The sequence below is a fragment of the Alligator sinensis genome, unplaced genomic scaffold, assembly GCF_000455745.1.
Source record: "Alligator sinensis unplaced genomic scaffold, ASM45574v1 scaffold277_1, whole genome shotgun sequence".
NCBI lineage: Eukaryota > Metazoa > Chordata > Crocodylia > Alligatoridae > Alligator > Alligator sinensis.
In genome coordinates this window covers 1,940,699-1,958,070 of record NW_005841899.1, presented here as the reverse complement: position 1 = coordinate 1,958,070, position 17,372 = coordinate 1,940,699, and the positions used below count along the sequence as shown (strand labels likewise).

Below are 17,372 nucleotides of genomic sequence, written 5' to 3'. Positions count from 1 at the left end.
GCTATTTTATGCAAGACACCGCAAACCCTCTTTCAGAAGCACTTGCTTTGTGTCAGCAAATACCTCCCTTATTAACACTAACTGGGTTGCCACACTTGTGATCTGGCAGCCCTTCAAGAACTGAGCACTCACTACTGAAGTGGCAATTGAAAGGAGATCTTTTCAATTGGTATGATTAGCTTGTTTTGTGTTAACTCATAATATCTGGATTTTCTACCTCTGCATCCAAATGACCACCAACCTGAGTAATTCATTTTCCATTTACCAGGACCTGTTTAGATATAATAGTGTTTGCTGCAGCTCATTCCTGTCTGGAGAGAGAGGGACTAATTCAAAGGAGGCCAGCCGGCAGACTACAGTGGGGGAAGTCATGCTGGTGCAATGAGTCCTCCCAAAACAGCAACTGATGGAATTCCTATTTAAATACAAACACAAACAAAATCACCAATCCAAATCACACAATAAAAGTTTATTGAAAAATAAAGTTCTCCCTAGTTTTCTCTACAACAGTGAAAACAAAGCATTTGCTCTATGCCATTAAAATACAGACATTTACTTTTGTGTTTTTAAAGAATCCCCTCCTATTGAACCTCAGTCACTTGACAATACGATACTGAGCACTGCGGTCTGTCTTTCAGAATCAAACTGCTTGAACTTCATATAGTGGAACACAGCCATTTAGAACAGCAAAGAAATACACCTCGAAAGAGCAGATTCAGAATAAAACACACTGGTATGAGCCTGACCCTGAAGTTTCCTTCTTCATGCAAGTCTTCCACTGACTTTAAGGTTTATCGCAAAGATGGAAGAATTAGGCCCCTAAAATCTGTCCAGAACCAAATTCTCCAGTTTGTATCTTAAATTTACACCTTTCATTGCCATTTCCTTTAACACCTCAGAACCCTGAAGGTAACATTTCCACCCATGGCAAGTTTGCCCTTTACCGTTCAGACATTACTGTATTTCCTTTTTCCCTCACTGTATCTTACAGGGAAAAAAACAAAGATAGCAGTAACCATGTTTAAGGTTTTTTGTTTTATCAGCAATTAATGAAGTTGATAATTAATGCAGAACATTACTGATGTAACCATGCTGATGTTAACGGAGAGGAAGCTGGACTGAATTTGGGCCTGCTGATTTTCTGGTCAACTGGGGTTTGATCTCTCAAGAGCCTTACTTAGCATGCTGACCTTGCTTGATCCAGCAGACTGGGCTTAACGTTTTGCATCTGAGCAGCCCCAACGTATGCAGTCAGCAGGACTAGTCATATACTTAAAATCAAGACTGTGCTCAAGTGTTTTGCTGAGTTAGGCTAGAACACTTCATACTCTTCAAGATTAAGGCCCTGATGCATAGCTAGTCAGGAGTTGGTTACAGCAGATCTGGGCCCATGCTGTGCGTAATCCTCCTTTCAGAGAAATCAGTCATGTTGCCATTAATGTCAAATGGAAAGAGCACAGGGTCCATAACACTACTGCTAGAACATAATCACGTGATCCTGTAAGCACTGTACGTGAGGGGCTTTCACTCACAGGCATAACTCGGTTTAATGCAATTGGGCATGCAGGATCAGTCCGGACCACCTGTAGAAATAAGATAGCAAAGGAAAGGATATGACAGTTTTCAGTAAAAGGGTATTTTTAAACACTCGTGTGTTCAGAACACAGAGGTTAGTCACTACTGCGTGTGACTTAAATGGAGAGTAAATTTGGGGATGTGACACCTGACAGTTGCACCAATCAAATGAAGAGAGAGTTCATGAATGGCTGCGGTAAGTCTTCTGAGCCCAACTGAAGTGTTACTCACATTTCTAGCGGTCGCAGGGTTATGGTGTTGCTATAGCAGTGATGGTCTGGGAAATGTTTAAGGGGCAAAGGTTCGTTCGAGATATCTTTTATTTGACCAACTGTATATGTGGGAGAAAAGTGAGACAGATGCCCAAAAAGCTTGTGCCCAAAAGCTTGTTTCTTCCTAAGACCTGAGGAAGGTGGTTTGTATTTTTAAATGTATTAATTACAAAGGAGTTAAAACAAGTGATTTATAAATGAGAGTTCCTTGCTGGGTGAAGTGTGTCAGGACATTTATCTTTATAAGCAAGGATAGGACTGATAACTCAATGCTGGATTCAGCCACTGTGATATGTATTTCCTCTAGCGAGTTTATATATTCTTATTCAATATTACATTTAAGGTTTTTAAAAAAAAACCCCTCTGAATCTGCTAAAAGTCTGTAAGCAACAGAGATAAAAATCAGTACATTTTAAAGTTGGTTTTACAGCAGTAAGTTAGTTTAAAGGCTTCCAGAGCCTTCCCAGGTTGCAGTGACCTGTTGCCAAACAGGCTGAGGCCAAAAAATTCTCACCACGTTCTCTGGGTTTTTGATCCCTCGATAGGAAAATAGGAACAAAGGGGAACCAGAAGCAAAAAGGATCAACCGATTAAGAGTTGAAAGCATAACAGCTCTTGGCCAATGTCACAAAGCAGCAACCAATGCTGTACCAGGACATCTGAATTAAGCTAACTACAGCAGCACATCTCTTTCGCTGAAGGCTATAGCAAGAACCTGTTATCTGATATTCTTTTTTACAAACCAAAATATACACACACAGACAGATTGCCAAAAAAAACTTAAATAGCTTTAAACAATTATAAACGTTTAAACAAACAACATATCATTGCAGTAAGATAACTGCTAGCAGACAGCCATGCAGAACTGGCAGAGACTGATATGTGCAGAAGAGAGCCTGTCATTGATAAAAGTGACTTATAGAGTATGTCTACACATGCATTTAGGCATGCCTAAATTTAAGGTGCATTAAGGTGATTTAGGTTTGTGTCTAAAGTTAGTCCCACGTCAGTCCATACACAGCGTTAATGTGCCTTAACGCCTCTATACATGCATTAATGTGCTTTAGCTATTTGTGCCTAAATTTGATACCTGCTTTTGCAGGTATCAAATTTAGGCACCGATATCCTAAAATCACTGTTTTTCAAGGCACATTAAGGTCACACACGTGTAAACGCACGTCCTTAATACGCCTTAAATCAGCAGGTGTAGCCAGGTTCATAGTGTTCATCCTTTATCTAAAGAGGAATATGAATCTTTAATCACATCTGGTCTCCAACCCATTAAAAGCAAACAGCTGCTTGCTTAGTCTGAATAAAGCTGAATAAAAGTGGGATCAAAATGCCACTGAGGCCAGTCATGAAGTTAATGATGCTGATCAGACTATAAAGGGTCTGATTCAGATTCCTTAAAAATACATGACATTGACTTTGAGGGACCTGAATGTGGCCCTAAAATAATGCAATCTGAGCTAGACATAGGTGAAAACACACTTTCAGGTTGTATCTGTTAATCCCCCAGGTGTAAATTTATAATGCCTATAATTTAGGTCAGTCAGTCCATTAAAAGAAGGGAGACCACTAGCAGGTCAGCTGCCATGCCCTATATTCTCAAAGTGGACTATAAACTAGTACTCATACCAGCAGGTCAAGGAAGAAAATTAGAGATGGAATCAGGAGCCCATTGTACAGGGCAGAGGTGTCAAAACTCACCTGGTGCCCTAGGTCAGATCTGGACTGCACATCTCCTTGCAGGCCTGATCCAGACCAGGGCACAAGGAAGCTGTAAAGTGATGAAGGTTCCAGCTTTGACCCACAACACAAGACAGCGGCAGCTCCAGCTCTGACCTGGAGCAAGCAGCAGCGGCTTCAGCCCTTGTCACATACCCGATGCTGGAGTCAGAGCCGGATCTACATGCCCTGTACTGTGGCAGTGACTCTAGCTCCAGCCCTGGGCATGTGGCACAAGCCAGCGGCCAGGGAACAAGGACCGCAGCAATGTGGGTGGGTGAAGTGGCCGGAAGGCAACTGGGACCATCAGCCTTTGCTCATTCTCCTGCAGCCAATCATCACGTCCACTTCGGCGTTTAGGCCCTGGATTTTGTGACAGGCCATCCCCCTTAACCACGCTGATAGTTTGCGGGGCTGAACAGAGTGGCTCTGCAGGCCCAACCCAGCTTGTGGGCCATGTGTTTGACATTCTTGGTACAGGTGAAGACACACAAGTGAACAAGCTGGGCTTTGGTTAAGTCAATGGAGGCTGCAATTGCTCAGTAACTGAAAAAATCAGGCAATAAATGACTGAGCCAGATGCACAGTCAGGAGTGGAGCTAGAATAGGCCTCATGGTGTTCCTAGTATCATGCTACTTCTGACTGAGCACCTCCCGGGTATATCTAAATACCTGAGCACCTCCCATGTGTTAATGCACATTTCCAATTTCCTTAACAATACATTTGGCAATTTCAGTAGAGATTTCCTGCTCACCACTGTCTCCTCCTCTTACCTGATGGCCATTAAACAAAGGGACTTTATCTAGCTACTGCATTCACCTAGGAGTACTCCCATCAAACCAACAGTTTCAGCAAGGGATATTCTGTTTACAGAAATGGTCATTTGCAAAAGTGACAAGGTTACAGCACTGTTTTCTTTATATATCTCAAAGAGCCTCCCATAGTATTTATGCAGCAACACGGTATATTTTACCCTAAAATGAGTGTTCCATTATACTTGTTCAGACAGTGCCAACATGCCAAACATCCATCCAACAGAGTTAAATAAAGGCACATAAACATTAAATATCTGTGGAGCAAATATTAAGCAATATGTAATTACAACTATAAATTACAAAAAAGAATCAAAGACCAGCAACCACAAAGAAAATTAAAGGAAAAAAATGAAAGCAAAAAAGCGTATCTATTTATACATGTGCAAATCAACTTGCATATATGAAAAAATGAGGTTTTTATTGGCATTTTTAAACAGTGTGTATTTACCAACTTTACCTTTCGAAGGCAAGCCTTTTATGTTAATTTTAATAAATTACGTAAATGGTTTTCTTAAGTTTCCTAATCTTGTAGGAACAAGATTTTTGAAAAGTCAGGTTATGTATAAAAATACAGGATTTTCAATCCCAAAATGTTTTTGATTTATGGCAGATATGTTTATATACTTAAGTGTTGAAACCTCTGATTTCCATCAATTATCACTCATTATATTCAAACCAAGTGTTGCAAAACCTGAATTCTGAATAAGGAAGCTGCAAACTGTAGTGTCAGAAGGTGAAACCCATAGATCAATGCAGTTTCACCTGTGTAATAACAACAGATAATCCGAAAGTCCTCATGCAAGTGCAATGTTTGGATTATACAATTATTCTATATTATATAAACCCAGAAAGTCTGTTTGGTTTATGGGGATTAGGCAGTAGAGTTGCCCGTTTTCATTTAAGTTGTGATACAAATTTGTTTTAATTTACTAAACTCTTTATAATTTGTAAAATAATCCCTTATTGGTTTGCCTGGCCACTTGAGGAATGATATTATTTTATACTAGAACCCATTTGCTTATACATTTAAAGACAAACAACACACTTAAAAAAAGTATCTTATTCACTGCATCAGTACTGAATTAAATGTTGTGGAAACAATGGTTTCCAATACGCCTATAGAGCAAAGCACAACTTTATCACAAAGGTTATCTATTGGTAGAAGGAAAGGACATGTTTGCCATGATCCCATAGATTTTCTCTTATGGAAAATTAAACAGAAGCTGCACACTGTAAGAGGACTTACTCCTGACCAGAAAGCTCATATCCTGCATGTCTTAGGAGTAATAATAATAATAAAATAAAGCTCTTGAAAGATAAAGGGAAGTTAATAACAAAACTCTCAGTGTTATCAGTAGAACTATGATCTGGTCCTAGTGATTATTCATCGTGTTCAAATCATACTGATTCCTGTTACTGGATGGACAGGTTTTGGTTTGGCTTTTTCATTTACCAATATCCAGTAACTTGATTCAGCAGAAATACAAAGATGGATTGCATGAAAGTACAGAGATCACAGACTCTTCTGCTGTGGTAGAGGCTGCACACATCATGCTACATTATTGGACAACATAGTGCAGTGGAAATTGCAACAGACTAGCAAAAAAATTAGGCGTCTTTAAATTTTAGAGGTAAAATAAGTGACAATCTGCCCTACGTTTCTTAACCTGGCAGAACCCAAGGGAATGTTTATTTACAGCAAATGGTTTCTAATCGTTACATAACAGTAAACAAGAGTGCTTTGCATTAATACATACGTATGCGTCCCCCACCACCTTTGCTGTCAAAGTACCAATGTCACATCCCATTCTAACTTACTACACTGTAACTGAAAAGCCTGAGGAAGCATCAGGAAAGACAACTCCTGTTGCTACCTTTCACATGGGGAACTTTTTAAACAATTAAAATGAATTTTTGGAAGCTTTTCAGATTCTAGTCCTAAGACAGCCATCACAAGTGGTGTTCATGCTGAGGGAGTGCCAACAAGAATGATCCTGGATAAGTCTATTAGTTTTTTCTTTCTGGAAAAGAACGGGCCTGCTGGTAAATAAACTAAGGGATGTTCACAACAAGGAATGATCCCAAAGCAGTCACTGATGCACCCTTCTGTGCATACACATTTCATATTGCTTTTCTGGGTACTGAAAAATAATTTAGGATCCAATTTCTGTCTAATCCACACTATCTGTATAATGATATAATGGCATTAAGAGTGTTGAATTATGAAATATAAAAGCACTTGGAATAATTAGATGATTACATTTAAATGGGAAACTGCATTTCTAATTTTCTATAGGCTTGTCATGATAATTTGTCTGACAGTTTCAATAGCATTTCCCTTTTTGGGTCTTTGGTAGGTCAAGAGACATATCAATACTCATACACACATAATGAATGCCAAATACAAAAGAATGAGTGAACCTGATATAGTCTAGGAAAGAAAATTTAAAGTGCCTATGTTTTCATTAGTGGAAGTACTGGGCAATGCTTGATAAATCTTCACAAAAAAGCATTAAGATATCAAACTGAGGTTTTCAATTATGGTCGGAGCATATCCAAGTTTTAAACCTACAAACTATGATCGTTTTCAAATCCTACTTGCTCACTGCAGACCGACTCAGCATTCATTTCCCACTAATTTAATGTCTCTTTTCCCAGCCATGGAGAGTGCTTTCAAACATGTCAGCTTGTGCTGCAAAAAGTTTACTCTTAAAAAAGAGGCATTTTATTTTTTTAAAAGATTTAGCTCACTGCTCTAAACAAGCAAAGTTTGAATTTGGATCCAAACTTTTGATAATGAAATGCAGCTTCTAAATATATCACTGGCCTGCCTATTAAAAAATTACAAAGAATCAAGAAAAGAGATCAATGTTTTTTTCTTAGCAGTCATTTCTCTCTCTCTCTCTCTCTCAATTGCTGTTCAAACATCTTTCTCTTTAAAAACCTAACTAGTTATGAAGACATTTTACATTTCTATCATACAATAATTATAGTTAGTTTAGTTGACCGTTCTATGTCTTTCAGTAATGTTTTAACTATTTTAAGGTATAGCAAACTGAGGGTCTAACAATAATATTGCTCAAATGATGCTGAATACTTTTTGCTTCACACAGTATTTCTAATAGGCAGACTACAACAGAAGCACGAACAAGTTTCAAGGATCGTTCTCTAAATGGGACCAGTAAACTGTGACAACGGGTCCATTTTTAAATGGCAGTATATGTCAGTGGCTGGTCAGCACCAAGGACCGCCACAACCAAAGTCAGTTATCAAGTTACCAGGATGCGCCACAAACTGGCAGCCACCAATCCTCCTCTTCACGGTGCTCTCTGTTTAGACTGCTCTAGTACAGTAGCTGTGATGCAGACAATATCCTGTAGTATGCAAAGATTAAAAAAGAACTGGGAGCAGACAGTTATCTCTCTTGTTACTTGGGTTTCCTTGTGGTTCCAAGTTCTTGAGAAATGCACCATTTTGTAGGCATTGAAGCTGAAGCAGCACCCAAAACAGTGCACCTTTAATAAATTAAGTCCTACCCACCCCCCAGCATACTTTTTTCAACTTTCTACTGGAATGATGTTTGGGTTCTTAGCAAACGATGAAGGGATGTTCTAACTCATTTAAAAAAAAGGAAAAACTCATTTCACTCAAAACCAACAACAATGTTTGATGGGGCTGGGGATTTCCTACAAATTGTTCTTTGCAATCATCTTTAAATCATTACAAAGCATAGAACTTCCTTTCTCTTCTCGTTGAGTAGATGAAAGGATTTTGAAAATGTTTGCTTAGAAAAAATAAAATAAACCCCAGTTTGCTGTTCATCATGACCCCTCTCTCCTTGCAGATAACTCTGTGCTGCAGCGGGAGCTCTGCCTACTGCTAGACATCTGAACAAAAGTGCAGGAAGTGTAAGTAGTTCTCTCAAAAACCACTTGCTTGTCCCCAAGGAAAAACAAGGTGTGCTGCTGCTGCTATAGGCAGTCTTTACAAAGTGCAACCTGTCCCTTTATGTAGTCTCTGCAAGGACAGATTCTTTTGTGGTTTGGATGGGACCCTGCACAGCTGAACAGCAAAAGATCTCCTTGAAAAACGCAGTGTTTCCTTCTTTCATCAAAAGAGGGGACAACGATATCATTTGCCGATTCAACAGTATGACATTCAAGGTTATACCTACATGAAGAAAAAAAGAAAAGAAAAAAACAAGACCATTGTCAGTATCACAATTTTGACTTTTTTTTTTTTTTTAAATCTTTGCCCAGTCCTAATACCAAAATTCCCTGAATTCGACTGGGTATCCTAAACATGGCCAAATAAAAGCAGGAAACTACAGATCACACATGGTGCTTACAGAAGTTATAAAGGGCACCTTGATCGCACTGTCATTATTTGCACTTTACACAGAGTGCTTAAAGTTACGGCATCGTGGAAACCTAACATATGTGCCGCTCCTGTGCATGGGGGCTCATTGCCTCCATGCACTGACAAAGGCCAAGCAGCAGGGGGTGCTACTGCCTACTTTGTAAGCTGGTCAGGGCTTCAGAAGCCCCTGGCCAGCTGCCAGCGCAGGTGGCAGGACTCTGGGTGGTTTTGCACCCCATGAGCCAGGGCCAGCAGGCACCACAGATCCTCCCCCTGGGGGGGAACCAGCAAGGGGCCCCACAGCTTTGGTCGCTGGCTCAATTACCACCCTTGCCCCTGCCCACATGGAGGCAGACAGGCAGCCCGCTGAGACTCCTTGAACTCTCCTTGCTCCCTCTGGCACTCCAGGAGTATGACACTTAACCCTCGCAGGGAACTGCACAGAAGTTCCCCAAGGTGCTTTAATTTTGAGCACCTTCATTTAGTACCTGATTTAATGAGGGTTAATTTTTCATGCGATTGGCCATTTTAAAAGCACTCTGCAGCCGTACACATGCTTTATGCAATGGCTGTAGAGTGCTTTCAAGGGTCAGATCATGCAAAAAATGTCACTTTTGTTTGTGCCCACAGTGACTGCTTTTAGCCACAGTCAGTGAGAAAGAAAAGATTTGTAATTGTACTTCCCTGTGGTCCAAGGAAAAGGAAACCTCCTGTTGCTGCTGGGAACTGGATAGGATTTCCTGTTATCGACTAACACTATAAAAACCTTCTATTTCAGGCAGTAAAAGTCTGGCAGCACTCTTAATACAAAGTTAAGACAAAGACCCCAGACGACAAAAAAAAATTCCAATCATGTCCACAGCCTGGAGGAAGCAGAGTAGTTTTATTTTGTGATATACTCTATTACCTTTTTATTTCAATCAAATGGGTGAGATTATGAAATCTCAATTTCTTTGCCAACATACATTGGGCAATATGTAGGTGGTGCTTAATTCAGTAAAGTGCTAAGAATGGAAAAGTCACACAAAAACAGAGAACCAGAAATTTAGCAAAATAATGTTCAGATCCTGTAGTACAGATTAAAAACATTTAGTCCAATAATCCTTCTCAACAGACTCTCGAATGCTGCCTCCCTATTTCCCCATTTCTCAGTGTATATATCAACCTCCAGTTCATTCTGTGTAGAACCCATTTTTCTTGTGTACTCTACATCTTTGTACTCAAATTATGTTATTCATAAAATGCTTTCAGTGTCTTTGATGCATGCTATTGTAAACTCCAAAATGGGCAAAACCGTTATGGTGAATAATTCAAATATGTTTAGAATTGTACACTCCTGGCATCCTAACATGCAGCAGTTATTTCTGCCTGTCAGTGTTTTAAGTACAGGACACTCTCTAGAGGGCAGTGCAGCCTTTTTTAGCTTTATTTTTCTGTTTACTGAAGATAAATATGAGAAAGAGAAAAACAAAAAATACTGTTTCTCACTCATCCCCCAAAGTCAAATGAAATCATCCTAAAATATCTAGAAATCCTAGTAAGATGAAATCATTAGGAACCTGAAGCCAAAGTCAGTTGAAATCAACAGAAAGACTCTTTTTGCCTCACTGGTCTTTGGGTCAGGCCTTACTAGAATAAAAATTAGGACAGGCACCTATGCATCATATTCTTTTCTCCTTTTAAATACTGAACCTCACTGCAGAAAAAAACATTTGTGGGGGAGTGTTTCTGTTCATTTAAACACAGCAGAGACCAACTGCAGCTGGGTAAATACAGTAATAGGACTATTATGCAGAATTAACTCTATACAAGAACAGCAATTACGATTCTTTACCTAAAGTCTTGTTCAAACCAGTGACCCAGAAGTAAACCTTTGGGTGTTTATACATGTGGTGGGAGGTGGGGCACTTTAATTAGAGTAGCTGCTGGCCTCTTTATAACCGATACAACCTGAAGTTCTTGAAGAAGGTCAGTTTTGTATAGAGGGTGTTTTCTTGTTTCTCTTAACCATGAGAAAAATATAACAAATTTGAACTCTTATTTCATGCCACACAAGCAGTGTATGAATCAGGAAAAAGGAACTACATTCAGGGGTGCATATAAAAGATATTGAAAAAAACAGAAAAAGTTAACCATTTTATGGCCACAAAACTTAGGGACATTAAACAAATCAATTGTTATCTCCCAGGCCACTATCTGGTAACTGTGGGTCTCTCTGAGACCAAGAAATAACTGTGGTACCTAAACTAACATGGTGAGTAAATGTAAGCTTTTAATCGGTCAGGAAGAACCCCTAGTTTTCAAAATTTAACAATTTTCCCCCCCCAGTTTTGTCTAGGCACTTTAAGAACTAGTAAGCGTCAGACGACTGACCGACAGCCACAGGCTAAAAGGGTTTCCACATGTATGGGTTTCTTTTGGTTTTCACTAGGAAACTGCAGCTACAAGATGTGTCACATCCATAAAAAACAAGGGCTTTGTAGTAAATTTACTAGGAAATGGGGATTTGCAAACCCAGCCAGCAAACTCCCTAGAGACATCCATTATCGTGCAGCTTTTGAATCATTTGATCATCCGTTATAAAATCATCATCGAAAGAAACCTGCAAGCAGACAACACCCTAATGCATAGCTGGTAAGCATTCCAAATTGCTCCTAACTCTCTAATGTGAAAGGACTAGGGGAGCCTGCATACCTAGGATGTTACTGACAAAGGGCTTGCAAAATTGGTAATTGTTATTTGTCAGTGAATAAGCAAGCATCAGAATTAATCTAGAGTCAGAGAGAGATGAAGAAAATGCAAAGATAAGCAAACTTTTATACAGACTGCTTTCAATGAAAACTGCATGAACAACTAATGCAAAGTAGATTACGTGTATGGATTATTTTATTGCAAAAATGTTGATTCCAGAATCCCTCGTGCTCCTCCATCTTCTCCCCCCCACAACCAACATGAAGATTAGCTTTGAGGGTCACCCCAATCCAAGGAAATTCAATGTTAAAAGGAGTAAGTGTGGAGGGATACCAGGTTTTGCAAACTTACTCTGGGTGATTATAATCCAGACAACTGTGCTCCCTGAATTGAACAAACCCCCAGCTGTAAAGCAAGGGCAGGGTGGAAGAAAGCTCAGCATTTAGCAGCTTCCTCTACTCCCCACCACTTCAAGCTGTAGTAGTGTAACCAGGGGTGGGCAAGAAGGGCATGAGCCCCGGGTGCCAAGTTAGGAAGGGGATTCGGAACAGAAGTTCAGTGCACAAAAACCGCTTTCAAAGTGGCCAAAACCAGTTTAAGATAAAACTGGATGGATGTAGCATCAGAGCTAACTGATTTAGGTTAATCGGTTTATGGAACTTCCGTCCAGATTCCCTCCAAATTCAAGTTAACTCTCAGTCCCCCAGCATCCCAAGATGCTTTGCACCTCCCTCGCAAGCCCCCTTCGCAAAGAGGGTGTGCTAGCCTTGGCCCAAGCTATCTGCTCCAGCCAAACAGGGGGTGTGTTCTAGCGACCCCCAGCTTTGGGCCTGGGCCACTACAGGCATGTAGCTGCATTTCTAGAATCAGAAGTGAATGTCTGTTCACTTGCTTATCAGTTAATTCTATGCAGCTTAAACTAACCTGTGAAGATTGAATCTATTCAGTCTGGGGCTTTTTGACCATCTGCACTTAGCCCTAATGCTCAGCTTTGTTCCAACTTCCTTTTACAATTGTTCAACATTCCTGAATAAAATCCTTGTGATTTTCCATGCTTAGTTTAGCAACTATTATTTCTCACTCCCAGCTTCTGCTGGTGGATTAATTTATTTAGTGTGCCGAGTTGTGCATACACACACTTCTGCATAAATTCAAAATAAACATTTTTGTGCATAAAGTGTACCAAAACTGCCTGTAGTCAGAAAGATGAAAAATGGCTTCGTTACCAGATCTCACTGAAATCTAAGGAAATACAGTTTGAAAAATACTGGGGGAGTAATTTGGCAAATGATGTACTGCTGGTGAATTTAAATGATAAGTTATATTCCTGTTCATTGACAAATGTAAAACAAAGAGAGCATTTTAAGGTATGTGCATAGTCTCAAATTTAAGGTCTAGCTTTTCAACCTGAACTTTGCACTTCAGGATTTGAATACTTGACTATCCAACTTTAAACCTCTGTTAGCAGTAGGTTGTTTTCCCCTTCCTCCACTCATTGTATTTAATATATTGGTATTTCCACGCTTCTTAATACTTACTTTAGCAGCGCCTTGTCCTTGTTAAGGTGCTGGAAGAAGGAAGGTTCACAGATGAGCTGGTTTTCTTGACAAACTTGTTTGCATGATTTCCCAGATTCAGCAATTTTTACCTGAAGTGCACTTAGTGGGGGCCACATTACCTGCCCATGACAGAAATCCTGTGGCAATAGAGTATTTTATTGTTCAGAATCCAGCTGAATAAACTTTACCACACCTTGTAACATTGCTGTTATTAAAAAAACAAAGTTAATCTAAAGTGCAGTTTTTAAGAAGCCCCAACTTCTTTTTGTGGCTATACCAGCTTAACTGACTCAAATTGATAGGATAAGAAGAAGATGAGTTTTAAATAGGAACTATCACATGGGATCACCAGATCAGACACATTTGACAGTAGCCATTAGCAGATACATCAAAGGAAGGTACAAACTGACAGCCCCTTTTATACAGGGTAATTTCTTTTCAAATTAGAAGCAACCAGCTTTTATTTCCCTTTGACTTTTCACATTTGATTCACTGGATTTTCTGATTTTTTCCCCATTATATAAAAAACTTTAGACACCCACAGAAATTTCAGCCTATTAAATGTGGCACCTTAAAGGAAAAATCCCATTGTTTTGCCAACACAAAATTACTAGTGTTGTTCGGCATCTTCCTATGGAAACACAACAATAATCCTTTGAATGCTTTAACTGTGAATGAAATAAGGTAGTTTGTGGGACAGCTACAGTTTAGGTTATTAATCTTGTTCTTGTTCCTTATGACATCCCATTTTGCTCTTTGCACTTTCCTGCCTCTTTGTCCCCTTCTTCTATTACCCCAGGTCTTGCTTTCTTCCTTACTGTATCACGTGGCTGGAGCAGCCTCTCTGTGCTGGTGCTCCTGGAGCCCTTCTTATGAACTTCCTAAACACACTCTTCTTTTGCCACACCCATGCCCCACTGAAAGTCAATCAACCCAGCTTATTCTACCACTTCATCTAATCTATGCTCTGAGGTTTACATCTTGCTTTTATCTGATCCCTGTCTGTTTCCATCTTCTACACTGAAGTTTCCCCAGCATGGGATCTGCACTTTTATTCTCTGCCTTGTCAGCAATACTGGACACTATGTTAGTGCTGAGCAAATACATAAATAATAGCAATACTCCATTATTCTGGTAGCAGTAAAATGGCAGCCTTTTCTGATGGTAAAGTCCAAACATAATTAATTATATTATTATGCATTGTTTTTATAGTAGTGCTTAATAAAGTTAGGGCCTCCCTTCCTTGAGAGCCTATGGGCACCCATGCCTCAGATCACACTTTACTTCTTGTGTAATGAGCCACATTTTCGTCTATTGATGAAAGCTGCCAGTTACAGTTGGCTCGTGTAGGAGAATCAAATGACCCAGAAACTTTAATAGGGAGGAGTTTAATGTAAAAGATCAGAGATAGTTATGCTGCATTAAGTAAAACATCGTAACGACATTATTTATATTTTAAAGGCAGAAAGAAATAAACAAAACAGGTAGTTGGCACATCCAATGCTGTGAGGTAGTGTCCCCAACACTGAAAAATCAGAACAGAAACCACAGAACCTATGTTGACCATCAGAAGCCTGAACAAAGGAGGGGAAAACCAGTATAGTGACCTTAACAGGAAAGGTCAGTCACATGATAGCCTACTAATACCACTGGGATTCTATGTATGTTGAGGGGCAGGAAAGTCCATACCTGTATACTAAACAGGGGGCTAAACGATGCATTTTCAGAAGTTCTTTAAAACAGAACAACAATAAAACTAAGGTGTCCTTTATCACAGGAGGACCATGAACAAAAGAGAAGGTTATTGAATCAACAGAGACCATACCTGTTTCTCAATGAATGCATTCATCCTCTGTAGCATCCCCTCGCATGTAAATTCATAGGGCAAATAAGGTTCGATCTGTAAAAACACTGCAGTTAGCTTAGGGTAGAACTTTATTACTCATTAAAACTGTGTTAGTTATTAAACAGCATACTAAATTAAGGAAGTGTCTAGAATAGTCTTCTGTAACCTCCACATCATTTTTAGTATAGAGGAGGAGGAAAACCAGATAGATAGGATAGATAGGATAAGTGGCAAATAAACTGTAGCAAAAACAGAAGGCAAAGAAAATGCTAATATTGATGAGACCAACAGTCAAGTACTGTGCCTGATTTGGCTAAGGATGTGGGGCCACAAAGCAACTGAAACGTTTATATGGTAATACTAAGGACCAGGCCAAGAAAATGAGAAAAATAAAGATGAATTATTGGTGAAGAACATGACACAGAACATTATAGGGATAACAAAACCATGGGGGAATAACGATCATGACTTGAACACAGATGCTGAATGATATAAGCTGTTCAGGTAAGAGAGAAATAAAGGGAAACAGCGGTAGGGTAGAACTGCATGTTACGGTTGTGAGATAACCTGTTAAAAAATAAAGAGGGACAACAACAACAACTCATCTGTGTGCATCAAAATAATCTTGGGGACAGATGGCAAATGAGGTTCTACTCATTTAGTCCTGGAAGGTTTTTCCAAGGTTGGATCTGGATAGAGATATCTTTAATGTTATTAGAAATCAATACTATTTAAAATGATATCCTTGTAAGAGACTTTAGCTTCCAAGATACAAAGTTGGAGAACAAATGCTACAGGTAAGGCTCAGTTATTCTTGGATGGGATGGCTAACAGATTTTTTCATTAAATAGTCACTGAACCCACAAGGGGTGATGGTATTTCAGATCTTTTTCAGATTCCTCAGCTGGACTGAGGCAATCAGGAACATGAATGCAGAGAAAACTTAGTTTCCTCAAGTCAAAAATGCTAATGTTCTTGGTGTCTACATCCCAAGGGATGAGGAAAATTAATGATAGAAAGGGAATGAATAACTAGCTGGATGAATAATCTCCTCAAGGAGAATAGCAGGACTAAGCAAGGAACCTACAAGGAATGGAAAAAAGGCTTGATCCCCTAAAAAAAAATTACATCTTAGTGGTCAGAAAGCACTGAGAGAAAATGAGAATTACCAAAAGTTAAACTGAGTTAGAACACGAGAAGAAATTGAAAGAAACAGCCAAATGTTCTTAAGTTAATATAAAGAAGAGAACAAGGAGAGAATTAGGGCCACTGTGCAGCAAGGACAGGGTGGACATTAAAAGTCAAGGTATAGACAAAAAAAATCAAGTGGCTACTTTGCCTTGGTTCTCAATAAGGGTGATACTGTTCAGCAAGGAAGCAGAAGTAAGATGGGAAATGGAAACAAGGGTATGGAAATAGAAACGAAAGTGGAAACAAGAGTCAAGAGTGCAATGTACTCAAGCTGTGGACACTGAATAATCTTCCTCCCAGAATTCTGAAAGAGCTGGCATACCGAATTGGAGGCCTGATAGCAAGGATTTTTAATAAATCTATCAATTTGAAAGTGATGATAAATGATGGAGAACAGCAATGTATTGACTATGTTGCAGAGGAGGGGGAAAAAGGGGGGGATCTAGTCAACTACAGGCCTGTTAATCTGACCTCCCTACCAGGCAAAACATTGGAACAGATTTTGATAGAAACGATAAAATGCAATAGGTGTTTGCCCAAGGCAGACTTCTTTGACAAGGTTTTCCAGATCATGGAAATACTCTAGATATCAGTCTGGATCAGTAAAGCTGTATCAGTAAAGCATTTGGTACTGTACTACGTAGAAAACTATTAATTAGGCTGAAGAAGATGGAAATCAAAATTGTAAGGCAGGTGAGGAGCTGATTCAGAAGGAGACTCTAGCAAGTACTATTGAAAGGAGAATTGGTGAATTAAGAGCCTGCTGATGAAATAAAAGTTGAAAGGCAGTTTATTAATGTAGGAAGGACTGGGACAGCTTACAGAAAGAACCAGAAGACCTGGAGACTCATGTGATAGGAGGGGATAAAATTCAACAGTACAGAATACAAGGTCATTCACAGGGATTCATAACAGAAATTTTCTGCTACAACTGAATGCTTATTGGTTGGAAGTGGCTGAGGTAGAGAGGGACCTCAATGTAGTAGCTGATCACCAGGGATCCAGGTTTTCCATTTGCTGTGGAAAAACACAGATTTCCTCATTTGAAAGAGAAAAACACAGACTTCCCATTTTAAAGGAGAAAACTGCAGGAAACAACAAGTTTCCCTTGCAGGCTGGCAACCAGGCAGCGTAGTGGGTACAGCCTTGGCAGCTGGATGCAGGTAAGAATATGGGGGGTGAGGGTTGGAGGGCCAAGTCTTGGGAACTGTTGGGCATGTGTGTGCGCACGCGTGTGGAAGGAATGGGTGTGAGGGAGAGCAGGTGCCTGCTGGTGTTGGGGGGCAGCTGGGGGGCCCCCTCCGGCAGGGCAGGGGGGGCAGGTTGGGAGTGAGA

The 17,372-nt window shown here is 39.8% G+C and overlaps 1 protein-coding gene across 3 annotated transcripts in view; it reads right to left on the bottom strand.

Annotated features, from left to right (window-relative positions):
* Window positions 1–454: 454 nt before the first annotated feature.
* Window positions 455–17,372, bottom strand: part of MGAT5 (mannosyl (alpha-1,6-)-glycoprotein beta-1,6-N-acetyl-glucosaminyltransferase) — a 148,852-nt gene continuing 131,934 nt past the window's right edge. For 2 of the 3 annotated variants that reach the window (XM_025197563.1, XM_006018383.3), the window contains exons 14-16: window positions 14,826–14,900; window positions 12,980–13,137; window positions 455–8,561 (exon numbers count right to left, since the gene is read on the bottom strand). In XM_025197563.1, coding sequence (XP_025053348.1) covers window positions 8,363–8,561; window positions 12,980–13,137; window positions 14,826–14,900 — 432 coding nt within the window. In that variant the 3' untranslated portion in view covers window positions 455–8,362. The remainder of the gene's footprint in view (window positions 8,562–12,979; window positions 13,138–14,825; window positions 14,901–17,372) is intronic. The other variant, XM_025197562.1, reaches the window with a different exon arrangement.